This window comes from Argentina silus, assembly GCF_951799395.1.
Source record: "Argentina silus genome assembly, chromosome: 6".
In the NCBI taxonomy this organism is placed as follows: domain Eukaryota; kingdom Metazoa; phylum Chordata; class Actinopteri; order Argentiniformes; family Argentinidae; genus Argentina; species Argentina silus.
In genome coordinates, this window is record NC_139660.1 from 5,515,322 (window position 1) to 5,537,768 (window position 22,447).

At 45.2% G+C, this 22,447-nt stretch overlaps 1 protein-coding gene across 1 annotated transcript; it reads left to right on the top strand.

Moving 5' to 3' along the window:
* The first annotated feature begins 205 nt into the window (after window positions 1–205).
* Window positions 206–18,490, top strand: LOC310806356 (serine/threonine-protein kinase STK11-like). The gene is made up of 10 exons (XM_083672412.1): window positions 206–476; window positions 1,002–1,085; window positions 3,742–3,831; window positions 4,092–4,224; window positions 4,896–5,032; window positions 5,198–5,325; window positions 5,894–5,951; window positions 10,282–10,481; window positions 14,655–14,972; window positions 17,502–18,490. Exons 1-9 carry the CDS (start codon window positions 220–222, stop codon window positions 14,924–14,926), a joined length of 1,359 nt encoding a protein of 452 aa, XP_083528538.1. The 5' UTR covers window positions 206–219; the 3' UTR covers window positions 14,927–14,972; window positions 17,502–18,490.
* Window positions 18,491–22,447: the final 3,957 nt, after the last annotated feature.

Here is a 22,447-nt window from a genome sequence, read left to right on the forward strand (position 1 = left end):
CCTTTAGTCTCGTCCTACCGTAGGGTATCTAGAGTGCGGTGAGGAACACTTTTGGATGACCTACACTCCTCACAGAGTAAAGTGTTTCTGTAAGGTACAGTAAGGGCATCTAGAAACATTAGTTGCTGTACAGTCAAGAGTCCCTGCATACCTTGAATCCCTGGGCGGGGGAGGGAGGGGGGGGGGGGAACAATGAGTGACGACGAGGACTTCCAGCAGATGGAGTATCTGGAGAACGAGCTGATGGGAATGGACACCTTCATCCACCGCATCGACTCCACAGAGGTGATCTACCAGCCTCGGAGGAAGAGGGCCAAGCTCATTGGGAAGTATCTAATGGGAGACCTGCTGGGGGAGGGGTCCTATGGCAAAGTGAAGGAGATGCTGGACTCGGAGATGCTCTGCAGGAGAGCTGTGAAGATACTCAAGAAGAAGAAGCTGAGGAGAATCCCAAACGGGGAGGCAAATGTTAAAAAGTATGTCAACAGCTATAAACTATGTTGGGTGGTTCATTGTTTTTTTTTTTAACTTGCTTCTAAGTAATAGGCTTGGCTGATTCATAATGTCTTCTCACATATAGGCTTAATTCTCACTTATTGGCTTAATGCAATTAAAGCACGTTCGGGTTGAGCAGAAGTGCTTTGGTGATTGTGATGTGTGAATGTGTCATTACGGTTTCCAGTCACACAGTGTGTGAGTTGCTCTGCCCTTGAGGAATCACGGGGAGTAATATCAACCTTACTATTGATTGAAGTGTGATTAAATTTAGCTCCTCAACGACTGTGAAATGATGTAATGATGGCTTTTTATAATAAGATCATGCTCTCCATATCTTGCCAGAAGGACAAAAACATGTCAAGTTTGTATAAACTTCTCTGGCAGTATTTATTTTAGTTTTAACTATTGTAGATGATGTGGCTCATTTTTTTAGGTACTGCAATCATATGTTTACCCTTTCCTGTCAGCGTTTCTTCAACACGTTTCTTCTTTTTCTTTCACAGAGAGATCCAGCTGCTTGGAAGATTACGGCACAAAAATGTGATCCAGTTGGTGGATGTTTTGTACAACGAGGAGAAGCAAAAGATATATCCTTTTGGAAATCATTGATGAGTGACTATAGTGATCTCTTGCAAGTTATAGAACTTGAACTGTGTACTTCAGTGCATGTGCTCTTCCCCCAAGCACAATGACTTGTGTTTTAGTTGGGTTATCTCACTCACAGTTTAGAAGTTTACTTTGTCCCATGGTGCATTACAGTAAACTGACATAGATGGAACGGAACACAGATACTGCAGGTACTGTTCTACCTAGATTCACCTCCACCTCTTCATAGGAGAATGGGGGGTGCCATCAGTGGTGATGTCTCATGTTGCTGTAGTTCTATTGTATGACCACAGGGGGGCTCTCTTGGCTTGTTAGGGGGAAAAAAAACCCAACTTGAAGCGAGCATCAAATGGACTTCATAAGGCATTTCTCTCTCTTTTGTTGCCTCCCCACCCTCCCTCTCTCAGTCTGATTCTAATAATCTCTGCAGGGTCCTCTGAAGTATGCAGCTCCACATTACTCCACATTACATTATTAAAACACTCATTACCCTTTATGTCTTTGACATTAAAAGGGCCTCCAATTGATTTTTACACAGTTAACACTTAAGACTGCTCACCATTTGCTCTTTAGAGGCATTAATGATTCAGCTGGACATTCAACATCAGGCCTAACAAATGGCAGTTGACATTTCAGAACAGGTAATTATGACTTGGTCAAAACTACAAGACGTTGTGGCACGGGCGAACCCATTTGGTTTTGTTTGTCGTTTTTCGTTGCTGAGTCATCAGATTGAGTTGATGGGATCTGTCCTCTCTGACAAGTCCCAGTGGAGATTGTGTTGTTATAGCCGAGTGTAAATTGGTCTGTTTTTCTCGTCTGTGACGTGATTTCCCAGCTCCATCTCTCCTGAGTGTGTGTGTGTGTGTGTGTGTGTGTGTGTGTGTGTGTTGTTACTGTTTGTGCATTGGCAGCATAGGTCAGTATGTATTACCTTCGTGAAAGTGCAGTGGGGAGGAAAAACGGGAGGAAGGAAAAAAATAGAGTTGTTTGTGTGGAATACCCAGAATTCAATGTCAAGGACGTGAGCTGTGGCTTCAGCTTCTAGGCACTTCTAAAAAGAACATCGTCCTGAAGAGAACACCATCCTAAAGAGAATGCTGAAACCATATGATTTAGTCACCCCATCATTTATATCAAGCCGGGAGGCGTAACACACACTCTCTGTTCCAAAACTGAATTTCAAGGACGCCAGCCTCAGCAACAAAATACATTTTCCATCAGTAGTGTTTTCTGCTTCCCACCCCCCCCCTCTCCCCCCGCCCACCTGCCCACCCACCCACCCAGCTACCCACCCACCCACCCACCCACCCACCCAGCCACACAGTGCCAGTCTGGGCTCAGGGCTCCTACGTCAGGTGGCTGCACCGGGGCCCAGCCAGCCGCCCAGTAGTGGTAATTGCTCTTTCAGCCCCTGTCTGACTGCAGCCTGCATCATCTATTCACTCAATTTACTCCTAATGTGTGTTACTGATTGAACCGGCAATGGGGGCAGAAGAAGTGACGAGCCAGACTGCGTCCCCTCCTCCCCTCCTCCCCTTCCCTGTCCTCCCTCTCTCCCTCTCTACCTTCCTGTGTGTTTTTCTTGCTTGGTCATGTGAGGTCCCCCTGTCCCCGTCCCCCCCAGCAGTTAATTATGGGAGGTTTAATGCGGGTGAGCTGCTCATACTGTGCCCCCCCCCGCCCCCCGCCCCCCCCCCCCCCACACACACACACCCTCACCCCTGCTTCCCCTCCCCCTCCCGTCGAGAGAGAGGGTCACTGACGCAGTCGTGACTAAGGGACTCCCACTGTGTCATCGTGCCTGTCATTAGCCCTAGCTGTTTACCCGGTCTCCTCAACAGGATGGAAATACCCCGGCCAGCGCTCTTCTCCTCCGTACAGCACCACACAGCACACCTCCCGCTGCGCTGGCTGGGTACTGCACAGGATGCGCCTTCAAGATTCAAGATTCTTTATTTGTCACGTGCATACAAGTATGCAGTGAAAGTGATAGTGCCACAGAGGAGTGCAACGATAAATTAAGAAATAAATAGAATATAAACAGCAATATAAGCAATGTACACAATGGAATGACTATACAATGGCAATGACAGGTTGGCAGTACAGTTAATTACAGTGTAAGATGAGTCTGCAATGGGTAATTATGTGTGTGCGTATGTGTTATGATGTCAGTGAGTGTGAGTGACTTGAGGGGGGCACTGGTGGGGTCGTCGTTGATGATCCTGATGGCATGGGGGAAGAAGCTTTGTTTAAATGTAAAGTCTGAGTGCAGAATTCAGAGCATTATTTGAAGTTCTAATTCTAAGATAGATGAGTATGTTCATCCCTTGAAGTGTCCATTTAATAGGTCGATTTAAAAAAAAAAAAAAAAAAAAAAAGATTTCCAGATACCTAGTTTCATTGTTGATACGTAGTTGTATTGATTACCTAGTCAACCACATATTAAAGCTGCACTCAAAAGTCATTGGGGTCAAATGTGTACACATGTTTAGATGATGTGGATATAACACGTTTGTTTTTCCATGCCACTGTCACTGCCGGGAAAAAAGGTCTTTGATTGATCATTTATGATGTGTATGTTTCCATTTTATCACTGCCACCTTTTTAAAAAAAATTTCCTTGACCCCCTGGCACGTATATGGTGATGGAATACTGTGTGTGCGGAATGCAGGAGATGTTGGACAGTGTTCCGGAAAAAAGGTTCCCAGTGTTCCAAGCTCATGGGTATGTTTGTCTGTCATGTTGGTCTTTCATCTCTCTGTGAGTCGTTGTCCATATGTTGTAATGGATACCTGACCCGAGCAGAACCCCCTTTCATCTCAGCTGGGTGGACCTGGAGACAGCAGTGTGTGAATCAATGGTGTCAGCAGCAGTCTACTATAAAGAGGGAATGATTTGATTCCAGAAGTACTGGATCGAACGGCCAAGTTTTACAGGGAAAGTTAATACAGTTGTCATGGTTGTCGTTGTTTTTTTTCCCCTAGGTACTTTTGCCAGCTGCTAGATGGATTAGAATACTTGCACAGCCAGGGAATAGTTCACAAAGACATTAAACCGGGGAATCTGCTCCTGACAACAGATGGGGCACTAAGGATCTCTGACCTGGGAGTGGCAGAGGTAAGGGGGGGGGGGGGGGGGGGGCTTTTCTGCATTGTTAAGTGTTAGCATGAACTGAATATATCTTATCTTTGTGGCATTCTTCATGCTGCATTTTGGATACGTATCGGATACATAATGTGTTTTACCACCAAAACATGGCACTCTGTCTTTCTCTTTAGAGTTTTTTTCCCCATTGACTAGGAAGTAACATCTGACCATCAATGACGCTGACAGGTTGAAAAGGCATTTGCAGCGGGTGGTAGATTGGCATGCAGCTGATAATGGCTGGCTTGACGTGTTGATGTCGATGTCGTTGATGTTGAAGTCCCAGGTGTCCTCCTCTCCCCTGGCTTCCTCTCTCCTCCCCTCTCCTGTCATCCTTTCTCCTCCCCTCTCCTGTCTTCCTCTCTCCTCTCCTCTCTCCTGGCTTCCTCTCTCCTCCTCTCTCCTGGCCTCCTCTCTCCTCTCCCCTGGCTTCCTCTCTCCTCTCCTCTCCCCTCGCTTCCTCTCTCCTGTCTTCCTCTCTCCTGGCTTCCTCTCTCCTCTCCTCTCCCCTCTCTTCCTCTCTCCTCCTCTCTCCTGGCTTCCTCTCTCCTCCTCTCTTGTCCCCTGGCTTCCTCTCTCCTCTCCCCTGGCTTCCTCTCTTGTCCCCTCTCTCCTCTCTTCCTCTCTCATCCCCTCTCTCCTAGGCTCTGGAGCCGTTTGCGGAGGATGACACGTGTTGTACAAGCCAAGGCTCGCCGGCGTTCCAGCCCCCAGAGATCGCCAACGGCCTGGACACCTTCTCAGGGTTCAAAGTGGACATCTGGTCCGCAGGAGTCACACTGTGAGTCACACTTCTTCTACAAAGGAACTGCCTTTCCGAGCACAATTAACCAGCATTGTTTTACAGCTGCGTTATCAAGATAATTAGAATTGTAATTACCATTGTAATTTATGTGTGATTTGAATTGTAATTTAGTTATTTATTTTGTTGTCATTCCTCTTCCAGATATAACATTACGACAAGCTTGTACCCGTTCGAAGGAGACAACATCTATAAGCTGTTTGAGAACATTGGTAGAGGAGAATGCAGTATCCCAGAGGACTGTGGCCCACTTCTGTCAGATCTGTTAAGAGGTAGATCTCAGTCTGGTTACTAAATACCATCTGCATACTGTGTTTTCATTTTCTTATTTTTCTTATGATTGTGCCACTATATCTGCTTGTTCTACTGTTTTTACGGAGAGTTTACAAGGCATACACATATATATATATATATATATATATATATATATATATATATATATATATATATATATATATATATATATATATATATATATATATATACAGTACCAGTCAAAAGTTTGGACACACCTTCTCATTCAATGGTTTTTCTTTATATATATTTTTTTTTATTATTTTCTACATTGTAGGTTAATATTGAAGACATCAAAACTATGAAGGAACACATATGGAATTATGTAGTAAACAAACCAGAATTTGTTTTATATTTTAGATTCTTCAAAGTAGCCACCTTTTGCTTTGATGACAGCTTTGCACACTCTTGGCAAGGTGTGTCCAAACTTTTGACTGGTACTGTGCATATATATATATATATATATATATATATATATGTGTGTGTGTGTGTGTGTGTGTATATATGTATTATATATTATAATATTTTATTCCAATATTATTCCAGGAATGCTTGAATATGACCCTGCCAAGAGGTTCTCTATACAACACATCAGACAACACAAGTAAGTAATCCTGCCTCCCTTTGTTTCTCAAGCAGCAGTTGAACTCATCTCCATACATGCTGAGAAGAGTGCTCCAAATTGGAGTGCAAATTACATTGGAGATGAGTTGGAAACCTTGTGCGATGAGTGATGTTCAGTCTATTTCCGTGCAGCACATGATGAATGTAATATGCTGGAGGTTACAAGCTCCTCTTTTGTGATAAATTTGTTGTCATTTGCATCTTCTTTTTTTTTTTTTTTTTTTTTTTTTTTTCTGAATGCCAAATTGTCATCATATTTATAATGGATGTAGTGGAACAGGATAAAGAGATGTGTGGCCCTGGCCCTTCCCTGTCTGTCCTATCCGGCTCTTATACAGGCCCATTGTGGTGGAAATAATAGTTTTATGATAATTTCAGCCCCTGTTTGTTCTAACCCTTTCATCAGCCTGTACAGTATGTTTGCCCAGGCCTGTGCTGGAGAGATGTGGCGATAAGCCTGTTCAGTTAGAATTAAACAGGACCATTGGATAACCAAGCACCTTTACCTCTGCGACAGAACACCCTGCTCAGTGATGGAGATGTGTATCTCACTCTTATCTTTTCCCCAGGAATGTTTTCTTCAGAATCTTCTGGCATCCTAATAGTCAAAACATTAGAAACATTATTAGATAAAGCCAAGCATTTTTTTGTCAGTATTCTAAGTTAAGTGGGACTGATGTAGGGGGGGACCCAGTGGAGCTGTTGTGTAACAACAAAAGGAAATATATGTAGATATAATCTATAGGCTGTTGTTTGAATTATAACCAATTCACCACAACCTTCTTCACACGGCTTTAACATGTCACAGAGAACTTGAAAGAAATTTGGTGGTAAAAGGTTTCATTATTTGATTCAAAGTCAAGGCTAATGAGATGCACTTTCAAAGGCATCAGTCGGATTGACTAGGCACAGAAATGCTAGATTACCCCCCCCACCCCCCCCTCCTAACTTTCCAGTATTTTTTTGTAGCCCCTTAAAGACTCTTGACTACACAAGGGCTGATGCTCCTGTGAATGCTGGTTGCAGTTACCATGGCAACAAATGACTGAAGCGTATAAGTGCACTGGTGTGATGTGAAAGCTCTCAGAGAGAGAGGGGGGGGGGGAAACCTCATCCTTTCACTGTGGGCGGCTCCAAACTGCTTTAAAATCATATTTCATTTTGACTCACTGTATTGGGTGCAAACTTGAATGAGAGAGAAATGATGTCAGGGATGAAAACAGGGAGGTCTTGTTGTACACACACACACACACACACACACACGCACGCACACACACGGCAACGACAGTAATTGTTGTTGGCTGAAGCACACACAGATCTGGAACCGGGCTACAGTTAGCCTATAGGTCGTAACCCATTTGATCTGTGTTTAAAACAGCATAGCACAGTCCTCTCCAAGTGTATTCACCCAGCAGCCAATACTGTATGTGTTTACATGTGTGACGTATCGGGTCAGAAGTAGAAGCGTTGTTCATCGTGACGGGATGTTTTCTCTCTTATAGCCGTCAGTTAATGATTAATGTATGCGAGCCTAGATCCAATTAGACGACCGATGTCCAACCCCGTTCCTCTCCTGCTCGTTGGACACGTCAACGACAACAGCTATTAATGAATCAGCACTATCAAATCAATCTCCCCCTCAGCTCCGATGTGCTGCTGTCTTATTAAAGCCAAAATCAGCAGAAAGGAGAAGGAAGGAGGGAGTAAATAGAGGCTGGAAAAGAGAGACTGTATAAATATTTAAACAAGCAAAAGGGCAGATGGGTCTTTAAAATTAATTACCCTGCTCTGTGCAAATATGACCATTAAGGGGGAGTTACAGTGGTGGGGAGAGACACCATGCTGGAGCCCAGCAGCTCCGGAGGTGGGCCCCTTCTCAAGGTGTATCTGTTACACTAGGCTGCATATGCAGGTTGGAAAGCATATTACCCCTTAACACACCCTCAGACTGTCTTTCTATCTCACGCACCCACAAACACACACACACACACACACACACACACACACACACACACACACACACACACACACACACACACTCTCATTAAGTACAAAGAAAGTACATTTTGGCTGCTTTTTATTCACCGCTCACCGCAGTTAAAAGATCAGTTGCTTAAGTCGCTGTCTACTGCTGGCTACTGCCCGTTGTTTCGTCTATTGAGTAGTTATTTTTTATGTAAGTCGCGGAGGTGGAAGAGAGTGGTTGGTAGCACTTGATCAGACTCAGAGAATGGAAGTGAGTAGGAGTGCCCACAGTCATAGGGAAGGAAAAAAAGAAAAAAGTCTGTTCTGGAAAAGATCATGGACGTTGGTGTGTAGATTAAACATAAGGAGGAGTTATTTTAATGATACACACACGCACGCACACACACACACAAAACAGTACAGAACACGCACACAAAACAGTACAGAACACGCACACACACACACCTACACGCACACAAAACAGTACAGAACACGCACACACACACCTACACGCACACAAAACTGTACAGAACACGCACACACACACACACACACACACACACCTACCTTCGTGCCCCCATGGCTCGACTGTCATCGCTGACGCTCGCTGAGTTGTTACGAAACAACAGGCCAAGGTCTCCTCATCTCTCCACCTCCACCATTACTCACCCCTCTTACCGACAGGAAGCTGCTCGTTACGTACGGCGGGCTGTTGCTCTAGTCACTTTATCTGGCAATTGGAAGCGTACATCTGGGTCTTTATCCCCCAAAATGTCAGCTTAAATTGGGGTACTGCAGCGAGGCGGGCCTGAATAAAGCCTTCGTCACGTATTTCTTGTAATATGGAACCTTGCTGCTCGGCTTTTGTTGTCTTCAATGCCGCTGATATGCTGGCTGACACTGTCTGAGAGAACTCTGGGCTTTCTCTGTCACTTACTAGACTCCCTTTTAACTCACTGTTAAGAGTTTTTAAATATCTTGGGGAGTGTAGATGTAGTGTTATATAATAGTAATTAGTTAGTTAGTGAGTCTCTTTAACATTCATAGTGTAGACGGGTGAGCTCTTGGGAGATCCCCGCTGTTTCCAGCCGGTGTGTGTGTGTGTTCGTTCTGTACGTGTGTGTGTGTGTGCGTGTGTGTGTGTGTGCGTGTGTGTGTGCCACCGCCTCGGTCAGTAGGTGAGTAAGTGAACGCGAGAAAGAGAGAACCCACTCTCCAACGAAGTGCCAGCTGACACGACCCTCTTTATCATAGATGTCATGCATGTCACACACACACACACACACACACAGCCCAGAGCTTGCCCCATGCTTCTCTCCACGTCATGCTCAGAGCCATATCGCCCCGTCGTGATCTCTTCACATGGTCCAGCGAGGACCTCATGTCTGTCTGTTGTGTTCCAGCTTTATAATAATCTGGCTTGTCGAGCAAATAAAAGGTGTGTCTGACGTAGGGACTTAAGTTGTGTGTTATCAGAGGATGAAGAGCTGTGATGTTATGGATGCTCCATGTGTACAGCAGCATGGCTGAGAAGAATATGCCTCACGTCTCATGTCGTCCGTATTACAGTCTTAAGAATTATTGTCATGTTGATGTTTTTTAGCTGATTATACGACATCCTGGTTGTTGCACAATGATTCAAGTCCCAGGGCGCTTAGTGGCGTAGCACACTAATGCACATACCACATAATCGCAAGGTTCCTGGTTCGATTCCGACCCTCGACGGAATCGATCTTGCATGTCATCCCTCCTCTCTCTCACCCATCCTTCCTGTCAGTCTCTACTGTCTCTATCCCAATAAAGCAAAAATGGCCTAAAAACATATTTAAAAAAAATAAAAATGGTATTTTGGCGGATACATTATTTCGTGACGTATGGCGTGACGTACGACATTTCATTCAGCATAGAGACCAGCAGTGTGACATGGCTAGCCTATTCGTAACGTTAGCGCCCAGAGTCAAATATAACTCTCCGAACCCCCTTCACCGGCTTTTGTTTGCCAGTGAGTCAAACAACCTTTCAACACATTTCATTGTGAATTGCTCCTAGCTATATCTGGAATTACCTTCCCAAAGGGCTACGCCAATGACTAACGCACCACTCAGTGCTTCCGCTCTTTGAGTATACATTTCAAGAAGAGCCAGGAAGCCAAACTGCCTGACGTGGCCCTTTTGTAAGGGGTGGCAAAAATGAAATATGTACGGTACCTTATAATGTCATATGGAAAAAAAAAAAAGAGGTTGACCTTTTAATGTGAAAAAAAAAAGTTAGAATGTTATAAGATTATACTTTTTGGGAAATTTTCCCTCGTCACCTAGTCATTCCCATGTTTCCCCTCCTTCCAGCTGGGTGCGAAAGAGACACTCTGCCACGGAGCCCCCGGTGCCCATGCCCCCCAGTGCCGACTGCAGGGACCTGTGGCGCAGTATGACCGTGGTGCCCTACCTGGAACACCTGCATGGCTACGGCGAGGAAGAGGAGGAGGACGAAGATGAGCTCTTCTATGGCGATGATGTCATGTACAGTCACTGTTACAGTCTACCAGGTGAGAGCCTTATGGACTCAAGCGTGGGTCCCCCCCAACTCTGGTTCTGGAGAACTTCCCGAGTGTGCAGGCTTTTGTTAGCTGAATTAGGTGTGTTGGTGCTGGGTGTGAACACAAGACTGCACGCCCTGTAGCTCTCGAGGGCTGAGGGTTGTGGTTACCACAGGACCAGAGGGAGGATTTGGTAGAGCTGGGGAGCTGAAAGAACATGAACAGTTAACAGCAACACTAAGCTTCAGCCTTTTGGGCCCTTATAACAATGTCATAAGGATGGTATAACAGATGAACAGGCATTAACAGACTGTCTACTGTCCAATAACGTATTTTATGATTTGTACGACGTGTTATACTAGGTCCTAGCGCATGGAGTTCAAGTAAAATGTTAATGATGCCAACAACAAAAGATCTGCTCAATCAGTATAAAACAGATATGTTTTAGGGATTTACATTTGGGAAAAGAAGAGAGAAATCAGTAGGGTGAATTAAATATGAACTCAACATCAATCAGTAGTGTTGTATAACTTTTATATATTATGTTATATAAACTTTTTTTTTTTTATTATTATTTTTTTCTTTTTTACCAACTGCTGTCTAGACATGGTATTTGCTTTTCACCTAGAGGGAGGTCATGCAGCCAATAAAATACCTCCACGTCACCGTCTCCGTACCCCCATTCTGTCCTTTCTTCTTCCTTTCCCGCTTTCCCTCTCTCCCTCTCTCTCTCTCTCTCTCCCCTTCCCTCTCCCCCTCTCATTTCCAAGTCTCCTTCTCTCCCTCAGTTCCTCTCCTCTCCATCTCTGTGTCAGCCACCTTTGAGACAGAGAGAGGGACAGAGAGGGGGACAGAGAGAGAGAAAGAGAGAGGGACAGACAGAGAGAAAGAAAGAGAGAGAGAGAGATCTCAGTGTTCTAGTGTGATTAGTAATTCAGTCATCTCTGGATGGAGGAACGTAATGGGAGACGATCGTCTGGGTCTGATGAGCCATGCTCAGGTGAACGTCCCTCTCTGTCTCCAGTGGGTCCCGGCTCCCCTGGCTGTTTCTCTGATAATCTGATGTAGACCAAACTCTTATCTTGTGCAGGAGGGCTCTAGCCAGCCAGGCTGGTTGGAGCCTACAGGACGCTGGAGACATATTGCCCCTATCGCTGAGGCTCCTACGAGTTGACAAGGCACTGCTTGGCGTCTGCTCATGAAATCTCTTTGAAACCTTTGTCACATCTCCACTGGACTGCATGTGGGCCCGTGTGTCATTGTGTTTTGCCTGTGTGTCAGGTCCACGGTGTCGTGTCAGTGTGACAGTGTCATGCCGCGTCGCGCGTCATCGGCCTCTCCCCTCGGGGCCAGAAGAAGCTTGCTCACTTCCCCCTCATGTGGATTGTTCATATGGACTGATGTCCCACATGAAATCATTTGGCGTGTTTAGCAGTCAGAGGTGTTTAGCAGTCAGAGGTGCACTTGTTATAGAGTACCGCCACTTTTCCCCTTTAGTGTCTCCAACAGTGACAGCTAACCTTTCTGTGTGTGTGTGTGTGTGTGTGTGTGTGTGTGTGTGTGTGAGGCTGTGTGTGTGTGTGTGAGGCTGTGTGTGTGTGTGTGTGTGTGTGTGTGTGTGTGTGTGTGTGTGTGTGTGTGTGTGTGAGAGGCTGTGTGTGTGTGTGTGTGAGAGGCTGTGTGTGTGTGTGTGTGTGTGTGTGAGAGGCTGTGTGTGTGTGTGTGTGAGAGGCTGTGTGTGTGTGTGAGGCTGTGTGTGTGTGTGTGTGTGTGTGAGGCTGTGTGTGTGTGTGTGTGTGTGAGGCTGTGTGTGTGTGTGTGTGTGAGAGGCTGTGTGTGTGTGTGTGTGTGTGTGTGTGTGTGTGTGTGTGTGTGTGTGTGTGTGTGTGTGTGAGAGGCTGTGTGTGTGTGTGAGGCTGTGTTTGTGTGTGTGTGTAAGGCTGTGTGTGTGTATGTGTCTGTCTATGTATGTCTATGCGGTGCTCCAAAGGATCTGATCAGTCTGTGATTGCATCTCTAGTGTCTGTGTCTGTTTTTACCGTGGGCCAGTGAGTCACTTTCAATAGAATAACTCACTTTTCTCTGTCTCATCGTACTGTTGGCTTCCTCTCATTAACAACATACATTTGGACTGTGGTTTGAACAGTTTGGCCTAACTACTGGTTTGGCCTATCTAGGGCACAGAAAGAACCCATCACCCACTCACACTGTGCAACAATGCAACCCAGTTAAGAAGAAACCGTAGTCAGACATGGCTGAAACCATTGATATGCTGGAGGAGGAGGAGGAGGAGGAGGAGGAGGCAGTGGCATATGGCCTCAGGTGTATCTTTAAGTCGTCCGGTTTGTGACACAGCGTCACCCCCCCCCCCTACCTCCACCCTCCACCCCCACACCTCCCCTTTTTTTCAATGATTTCCGGATTTCTCTCTTTTTTTTTTTTTTTTCCTCTCCCCACGCCGCTCGCTGTCACCACACACTTAGAGAGTAGCGAGTGTTTAGGTTGCCATGGCAACCGGGTGAGTCATCCTGCTGCAGTCAGTTTAGTCACACTTGCACTGTATATTTCTCTCTCTACCTCTCTCTCTCTCTACCTCTCTCTCTCCCTCTCTCTCTCTCTCTCTCTCTCTCTCTCTGGGAGAGAGGGAGTTATTGACACAGGCACAGTGTCCCCAGTCAGAGAGGTCACCCGCAATTAAAGAGTCAGGGGTGGAAGGAAAAGGCGGGAGTGTGGGGGGGATGTCGATGAGGGTGATGAGTGTTGCTGCTCTGACTTTGATTACTTATTTATGGCCGAGGCTGATCAGTAAGCCCGGTTGACAGTACACAGAGCACGTTGTGTGTGAGTGTGTGTGTTTTGCCTCAAGCGGAGAGCACTTGTATTGGTGATTTAAACGTGTAATTTGTGTAAATGTTGGTTGATTATGGTCCTGATTGTTGCTGTTTTTAGTCATCTTCGTACCTCGTGAGCCCGGGGAGAATGTTCACAAGGTTGCTACTTAACTCCATCCATGAAAATTGAGGGTTATTTATGACGTGGTTTTAGAGTAGAAATTCATGTGGGAGTTGTTATTTTATTTTCTCCTTATTCTTATTTTACTTACTTACTTTTTTAACTTACTAACCTACTGTTTAATTTCTCAAGCTGCAGATCACTCCCATATTTACGATAGTCTGCTCTCTTTGGCTTTGTCGTAGAGCAAATGTGTCCAGTAGGATATAGGGAGGTTTAGTCAAGACCTTCTACAGTACAGTAGACTTGGACATCAGGGCGTTGTGCTCGTGGGAATACTGTTCATTAATGGTGAATTTAATCAGGTTACTGGCTGCTTATGATGGGATTTAGTCACTTATTAGGCCAAAGCTGCCCTCAACTCCTTAGTGTAATACCCATTTGTAAGAACTTTTCTATTGCAGATCAAAATCAGCAGGAAATAAATCTTGATTGTTTCAGGTTGAGTTTCACACATTGGAGAGGCTGAAAATAGCATGAAGTATTGTGGCGTGTTTGAAATTAAATATTTAATATTTATTCTGTCTGGCCCAAGCTATGTAAAGTGTGTGAAATCAATGTTTTTTGCTATTCTGGTAGATGTCTGTGAGTTCAGCGTTTGATTTCTTTGGCTGATATGATGTTTGCAGAGACCCAGATCAGTCAGAATAGTCAGCATCAGGTAAAAATAGACCTGCATTTTGTAAAAGTCTTTACAGTTTATGTCTGTCTACAAACTGTGCTTCAAGGCTGCTCACTCTTCCCTGTCCACCTCTCCCTCCTCCCTTCTCCCCCCTCCCTCCTCTCTCCCTTCTCCCTTCTCCCCCTCCCTCCTCTCTCCTCCCCCCTCCCTCCTCCCTTCTCCCCCCTCCCTCCTCCCTCCTCCCTTCTCCCCCCTCCCTCCTCCCTTCTTCCCCTGGTCACTCTGACCTGATAGCTAACAGTATGTGGAGTGGAATAGGATGAGGTTACCATGACACTGACGTAAAGTCATTTTCTAACTTAAACCTATAAAGAACCACTCTAAAGGGTAATCAGATTGACATTAACATTACATTTACATTACTGTGAGGAAGCTGATCCTAGATCTGTGCCAACGTCCAACCTCCACCCAGAGGGTATGGAGCTCTGGTGAATCTGCTGACCTGACTCTCCCGTGACCCCCTCCCTTTGCTCTTGTCTCTTCCCCAGGGCGGGTGCAGGAGGTTGGGCTGGAGCAGGACGGACACCAGGGCAGGTTGGGGATGGAGCCTGGGCCGGGGCCGGGGCCGGTACCAGGACCAGGCCTGGGCCTCAGGAGCCTGTGTGTGAACGGAACAGAGACTGAGACGGACCACCTGGCTGGCAGGACCAGGTCCAGATCAGAGCGCCTCTCCAGTTCCTCCTCCAACCCCTCACGTAAAGGGGTGGGCTCCTCTACCTACAGCCGCATCCGCAGGCTATCCACCTGCAAACAGCAGTGAGCCCCCCCCTTCGGCCCCCCCCACCCCGGGGCACATTCACAGACGGGTGAGGAAATCTCTCAGTGACCTCAATGCATGTTTAACGAATAAGTTGTAATGACTCCCAGATCTCTGGGTAGGATTTGGGCTCTCTAATTCTTTCTTCATGTAATCCCCCAATTGAAACCCACAGTTGCTGTAATTGAGTGTATGTACGTCCCAAAAAAACAAAGAAACAACAAGCTCAGGTCTGGTATAATTACTCATGGTACGCGTGTGTGTGGTTCTGATTTCCTTGTCCTCTCTCTAAAGGTAAACAATAGATAGCTTAAAAGCAAGTCTGAGTATATTGATAGCCAAACAAGTAGAGAACTGCTGGTGCCTGTGTTCTAGTCTCTGGGGGAGAGAGACAGACAGACAGTCAGACAGACAGAGAGAGAGAGACAGATACAGATACAGAGAGAGAGGAGTGAAGAGCTGGGTGACGCAGCCCTGGGCGCTTGGGAGGCAGGCTGTTGGAGAGGAGCCCTGATGCTCTGGCTGGAGAAGAGGAGGAGGAGGAGGAGGAGGAGGAGAGCAGGAGTGTGGGCGGACTGCGTGGGAGGAAGCCGCAGAATAATCAGCTTTCTAGGGTTTTCTCTCTCCCTCTTTCTTTCTGTCTCCCCCTGTTTTTTTTCTGTCTCTCACACCCTACTTTTCCAGGCCATTCATGTGGACCCCCCCCCCCCCTCCTCTCTCTCTCTCTATGACTCATGAGCAGCAGCTCAGACTCTTTAACAAGCTCCCCATGCCTCACGTCTAACATTCCTCCTTCTGAAGGAGACTGAAAGATCACATGGCACCATGCTCCTACAGTTGTGGCACGTTCCAACATCCCCGCCCTTTTGCTCCGATGGTGTGTTTCATTGGTACTTGGACATACAGTGGTGCAAGTCCAACATTATGATAACGCTATATGCACACAAACAATTGGCTTTTCTATTAGTGCGTTTGCCCTGGGATTCAATGGTATTTTTTTTTAAACAGCCGTACGATGTTTTTATGAACTGCACATTTTGAATTCGAATGTAGGCCTTCGCCTATGTAAAATGATAGCCTGTGACTGATGAGATTGCATCGTTTTGGTACCTACTGGCTGATGCTGGTGAAGTGATTCAGCTACAGATAGATAATCAGCCAGGGATGGAATAGCCAGCTAATAGTGAGCAGAGCGGCTGCGGCATCCTCTGTGAGTCATCGCAGGCATCTCCCACGCATTCTCCCGGTGCCTGGAACCCGCTCTGTTGAAAGGCAATCAGGAGAGAGTCGGGGAGTGCGTTTGTGTGGGTGGAGGGGGAGGAGAGGGGGGGGAATGGGGGAGATCGGGGGAGATCGCACTCCTACGCGTCATCTCGGAGACATCCTAGAATAACAAGATGCCTTTTTATTGCGTGTGTGTGCTTGTGCGTGTGCGTGCGTGCGTGCGTGTGTGTGCGTGTGTGTGTGTGTGAGCTGTGGAGGCGGGGGTGAGGGTTAGGGGACAGAGCAGGAGGGCACCATCCTATCTCTATTAATTTGTACAGAGTGACTAACAGGCTGACTGAGTTTAATGGACTGGGCCGGATATACAGTGTTTCCTAAAGCCCGGCTGTTCCAGTTCCTGAAGACTCCTGCTACTGTAGCCTGACAGACAGACAGAGACAGCTGGGAGGGGAAGGGCTGGAGACGGGTACATTTTACATTTACGGCATTTAGCAGACGCCTTTATCCAAAACAAATACATTTGTTTAAGTAAGTGAATCATCTATCCATCAGTCATCATAAGATAAAGTAATCAGTGCTCGGACCAGGGGCCATAGGCAGTCACAATGCTAGAAGAAGGATTTTTTTATTTTATTATTATTATTTTTTTCATATATATATTTACAGGAGAGAAACATGTACAGGGGGGTAGTGGGGGTGAGGAGGTCTTTCAGAGGGTAGACGCAGACGGATACCACACTGGGCTCATACGCAGAAATCAAGACCAAGTTAACCCACTGAGCTAAGGCACACAGGCACTAGGGTTGACAGGTCTCAGGAAAGGTTACTTTAGAGAGAAATGCGTTGGTATCAGAAGAAGAAGAAGACTCTTTATTTGGCCATGCAATCAATTCTCATCAATTGTAGGAATTTGACACCGCTGGAGCAGTTAGGTGTTAAGTGCCTTGCTCAAGGGCACAACAGCAGTGGTAGGAGCCTTAGATATGACGGCTGATATTGACCTAAAACCCTGGATTGGGAATTGGAGATAGGGAATGCTATTTTACCGAGTTATCGATGCCATGAGGAAAATTGTAAAAAAAAAAAAAAAAATGAAAAAAAAAGAAATCTTGCCAAACACCTGCGTGGTCGACTGACTGCTGCACAGCTGAGGTGACACACGAGTGCGGTCGGATTGGTGCGTCCCTAGTTACCTATCATCTGAGGCCAGCGTTGTCGACCACACAACCGTATGTCCCACTGTCGACTGTCTAGTACAGATAAAACCCACGACGACTGTGTTTGCTGTTGCTAAGGTGGGGCTGTGAGGTGTGTGTGTTGTCGACTGATGGTTCTGTTTGGATTCCCTCTGCAGGTTTGTGCCCCTCTCACGCTTCCTGACGGCTGGTGGTGGGGGAGATGAATGTTTTTGACCGACTCGTCCAAAGGATGCAATAGCAGGACATGCACTACACTGGTTTCACTTGATCTTTACTGAAGACCGGCGTGATGATGCAAGAGTCAAGCATGAGCGAGAAACGGAGAGAAGAGGTTCAGGAGAAGACTACAGTATATCCCCCTCTGCTACGTACTCTCACACTACTAGGGTTGCCTCCCGATTAGTCTTTCCTTGCGTCCTCTCTCCTCGCCTCCTTCTCCAAAAGCATTGGAGGAGAGTACCTAAGGGGAGTTAAGCTGAGGAGGAGGCGAGGAAGGAGGAAGGCGCGGACAGACAATTGGGACGCAGTGTTTGGCTCCCGAAGAGCCCCTCTCTCCTCTCGCACTGTATGAATGTAGTTCGTTTTAGACTACGCCACTGTTTATCCTACAGTTACTCAGCATTAAGCGCACATTGTGATGTGTATTGAATGACATGCGATCATTTCAATATTAACTACAATATTTGTACTGGTAATAATAAATGATCAGTTAAAGTTGAATAGATGACGGCATGATGACGTGCAAGAAAGGGAACTGTAGACTACAAGCCGAGCATACAAGCATATCTATTCAAGAATGTCTTTTGGGGCTTGGTTTTGATTTTGTGTCTTGGATTTTGTTTTGTTGTTGTTGTTGTTGTTGTCCCCCCTCCACCCACCATATGTTTTTAGTTATTATTTATATTAAATGCACTCCCTGACCTCACCAGGTGTGTGTAATGTGTTTTCTCTATGTTTGTAACTGTGTCGGTGTTAAATCAATTCAACCAGCCTACAGTAGCTTTTAGGATTTCAGTTTCTCTTGTCAATCAAACAACCTGTTCTGTGTGACATTTCACTGATATTTTTTTTATCAGTTCTGTTGATTAAAGGTGTTTTGTTTTCCACTTCTGATTCTGTAATAAAACAACTGCATTTGCTTTCACTCGTCTGCTACCCCTCCTCTCTACAGACTCCCCCCTGTCTCCCTCTGCTCCCGATCTGCTTCACCTTGGCTTTGATGTGTTATTCTGATTGGTGTATAGGCGGGTGAGTTGTCGTTGGGGACGGGAGTAGACTTTGATAAGGTGATGTGTGGCTCCCGCTGCTGCAAGCTTGTTTTTAGTTGAGCAGAGTGGAGCAGAGCCGGGGCGTTGTATTGATCTGGGCTGGGGTGTCCTTTCCTGAACCAGCCATCTTCAAACAGACCTGAAAAATGGCTCCTTTCTTACTTGCATGCATCTATGGGAGAGATTATCATTGTTGATATATCCAAGGGCAAAGAAAGGAGAAGTTATATAGTAACAAGATTAGATTCTTGATAATGTGGAGAATAAAACATTAGCACCATTGGTTTGTTTTAATCATTTTGGTGAAGCTGTATGAGTCATTGGGGGGAATCAGAGGGAACCCTGCCGTGTTTCACTTCGTCCAATGAGATGAGAGGGAGTCACAGGCGATGATGTCGTTCCTCTGAAGGCAGCTGCCCTACTTTCTCTCTGCCTGGTGATGTATTTAGAATCCTAATCACTGTGGAGTCATGGTTAATTCATGGGCCTGACTGTGGTGAATATCAAACATCTTCTGAGTTACAAGCAGAAGGTTAGAAGAGTCAGACTCTCAGGTCTCCACGCCTGGAGGGAATAGTTGCACAACATGACTGCTGAATTATTCCAATGTGAACCCTAGCCCATATATCTGGATCTGGATATCATAAGATCAGATAGGCTTCAGCAATATGGGAATAGGTCCACCTTGCCTTTCGATAGATATTTTTGCCACATTTCTTACACATTTGCTTACACCTATCCAGTCATTTGAGATCTACATGGAGTGCCCAGATAAGCCATTTGGAATGGAAAATGCTAACTGGGTTCCTTGGGATGGCCGACAGTTGGCCGACAGTTGTCACCCCATTGTTGAAACCCTTATAACAGGTAAGGTAAGGGTAGGGTCATCCCAAGGATCCCAGTTAGCATCTATCATTTGGAATTCAGCACACGTAGCAGAGTGTGATGAAGTCGAGGGGAAAAGGAAGTGATGTCGCAGCAGCATCTTCATTGTCACCTTCCTCTTCCTCCCTACGTACAATTAAAAGGTTGAAATGAGGGACAACACTGCAATTAATGCTTCATTCGTTTATTTACTGATTGGGAAACAACCCAAAAATAACTGTTTTAAATTGTTTGGTCCCTCAAGGCTCAAGATATGGATCAACAAAGGCAAAGTTGTTTAGAAAGCTCTACTTTTTTTTTTAAACTTTTTAATTTGAAATTGAGCAGTTAACTAACAAGCAGGAATACAGAAATAGATTGTATCTTTTTTCATCTTCTTCATGGAAATAAATTTCACAAAATCTCATCAGTTATAATATAGCATGACTCCTAAACAAAGGTAGATTCCATAAAATACAAAACCTCTAGAAGTACCGATGCTTTAATTTCTATGTTCTGCCTCAGACAAAGAGCGTTGACCATGGAATTATTTATTTGGTACAGTTATTCTGAGAAAACATGAAGATATGTACTAAAACGGTTAATTCTCATGCAGACCTATGCACAGTAATGCATCAATGCATTGGACAGGCTACTTGTTAGTATACAAAACGTCTTTTACCACAGTGTCCCCAGTTACGTCTACACCTAATAAAAGACATGTAGACTACTCTAGCTCCTGCAACATTGTGCTTGTACGATACACGACAAAGTTTCATCTTTGTACAAATGTACTTATTTTGTTCACCCTCCTCCGATCTTTGTCATTAAGTTGCGTTACTGTGTCATACCCCCTCTTTCCCTCGTATTCTTAAACTCAACGCTCATCAGCAGAAAAGATCCATTATATCCCTCTCTTTAACCAGAAGCAGAGATTGCTGAGTAATCACTAACGTAAGAAAGGCATCCTGGAGCTTGTTCCTTTTGTTGCCAAGGTGAGAGGGCTTCGGGATATCTCCTTGATTACGTTTGAACACCTTCATAAAAAGGCACCTGGTAATTACGCAAAATGGTGCTGAGGCAGGGAGTGAGGAACCCTGTGTGTGTGTGTGTGTGTGTGTGTTTGCCATGGTGACAGAACGGTGCAGTGTATAGTGTCTGATATGTGGGCAGCAGAGTGAAGGGGAGAGAGAGGGATATCACTAGCCTCTCTACAATGAGACCATTCAGGCTCTCTCACCTCCCTTTCATCTTGCTCATTGAAGGCCTAAGGAGGAGCATGCATTCTGTCTGGGCGTCCACTCAGCTAGGCAAGAGGCCATCTTACTAGAAGAGGAAACATCTGATGCCCCCCTCCCCCCCTCACACACACACACACACACACACACACACACACACACACACACACACACACACTCCTACACTGCCTTTAAATTCACTGTTTTCATTGTGTTCCAAACAAGGGACTAGAGAGAGAGAAAGAGATAAAGGAGGACTACCCTCTTTTTTTTAATGAATATTCATTAACACAACTTCTGCAGTAGTTCCTCCGAACGTGGGAGAAGAACAAATAATAAGAATCCCTCAGAGGGTTCTAGAATTCATGAGCAGAACTGGGTCAGCAGAGCCTGTGATGCTGCTGCTGCTGCTGCTGCAGAGGATATGGAAACAGAACACACTCCCAGTCACATTGCAGCTATAATAAGCTAAATAGATTCCTAGGTAATTCTTGAACGGGCATGTCATTCCTTGCCTGCTTTTGCCCAATAGACATAATCTGATAATGTGCTCTTGGACTTGAATGGCAGCATTGGCTGTAAAGTCCACAGAGGAAGCTAGAGGAGAAAAATGTGGAATTTGCTACAAATCTTTGTTCTGGTTTTGTAATGGGGCAGGAAGTGCACCAGCCCTTGGCCCAGAGGGATGCATTTCTGCTCTGTGTTGTCAATGTTCACAGGAGGAAGAAAAAAAAGGAAATTTAAAAGAATGTGGGCGAACAAATAAAGCTTGTTATGTGAACTCCATGCACAAGAAAGCATGCTTTTCTTATAAAGAAATTAAATCAACACAAACGTCTGAGGGCATTTCAGTCCCATTAAAAAAACCCTAATATAACGCCCTACAGCTAAGAATCTCCAACATCATCAAAAAGTGGATGCTCACCACCGGGAACGCGATCATAGCTGGATTCCACTTCCAAACTGTGAGTTGTCAGTGAAACCTTTGAGATCCCTCAACCCTTGATTTACAGACAAGGTGTTTTTGGCACATTTAAGCTGCTTCAAACATGACCTTTTAAATATCACTTTTCATTGTCACAAGCAGGAAGTAATACAAAACAAAAACAAATATTGAAATAAAGTGGTCAATAAATACAATGGCATTGAACAACATGTCTAAACAGTCATCAGGTTTCCGGAATGCTCTTTTCAAAGCTCTTTAAATAGACCCCAACCCAGACACATTGAGTGACAAGGACACTTGATAAATGATAGAGTATGCTCTGATTTAGTATGGACATGATAGTAGTGTGCATGAGAAACAAACACAGCATTATGCGGCCTAAATTTGTAATAGTGTGCCAAATCCATGTCCATCTACTGCTCCGGCTTTGTACCATAGATTCTGATTGGCTTTGTGTATGTGACATCACATTCCAGATTCAGAATACATCTGGAATCTTTAAGTCATACACTGTTTCAATTCTAGGAATTATCTTAGTGATCTAACCCTTAGTGAAACAAGTACAGTAAATGTCACATTTATAGTCCATGGTATACATGGGAATTTTGACGATCAGAGATAATATCCATCCTGACCCAGATATATAGTATTGAAAAACATCTACTTTGATATTTCGTTTGTCTCCAGATTTAACATTTAAAGATCACTACTATAAGTCTAATAGCACCCAGTTTCACAGTGGATCAGAGGGCATACTGGCTCTTAACATCTTCACCCCTCTCATA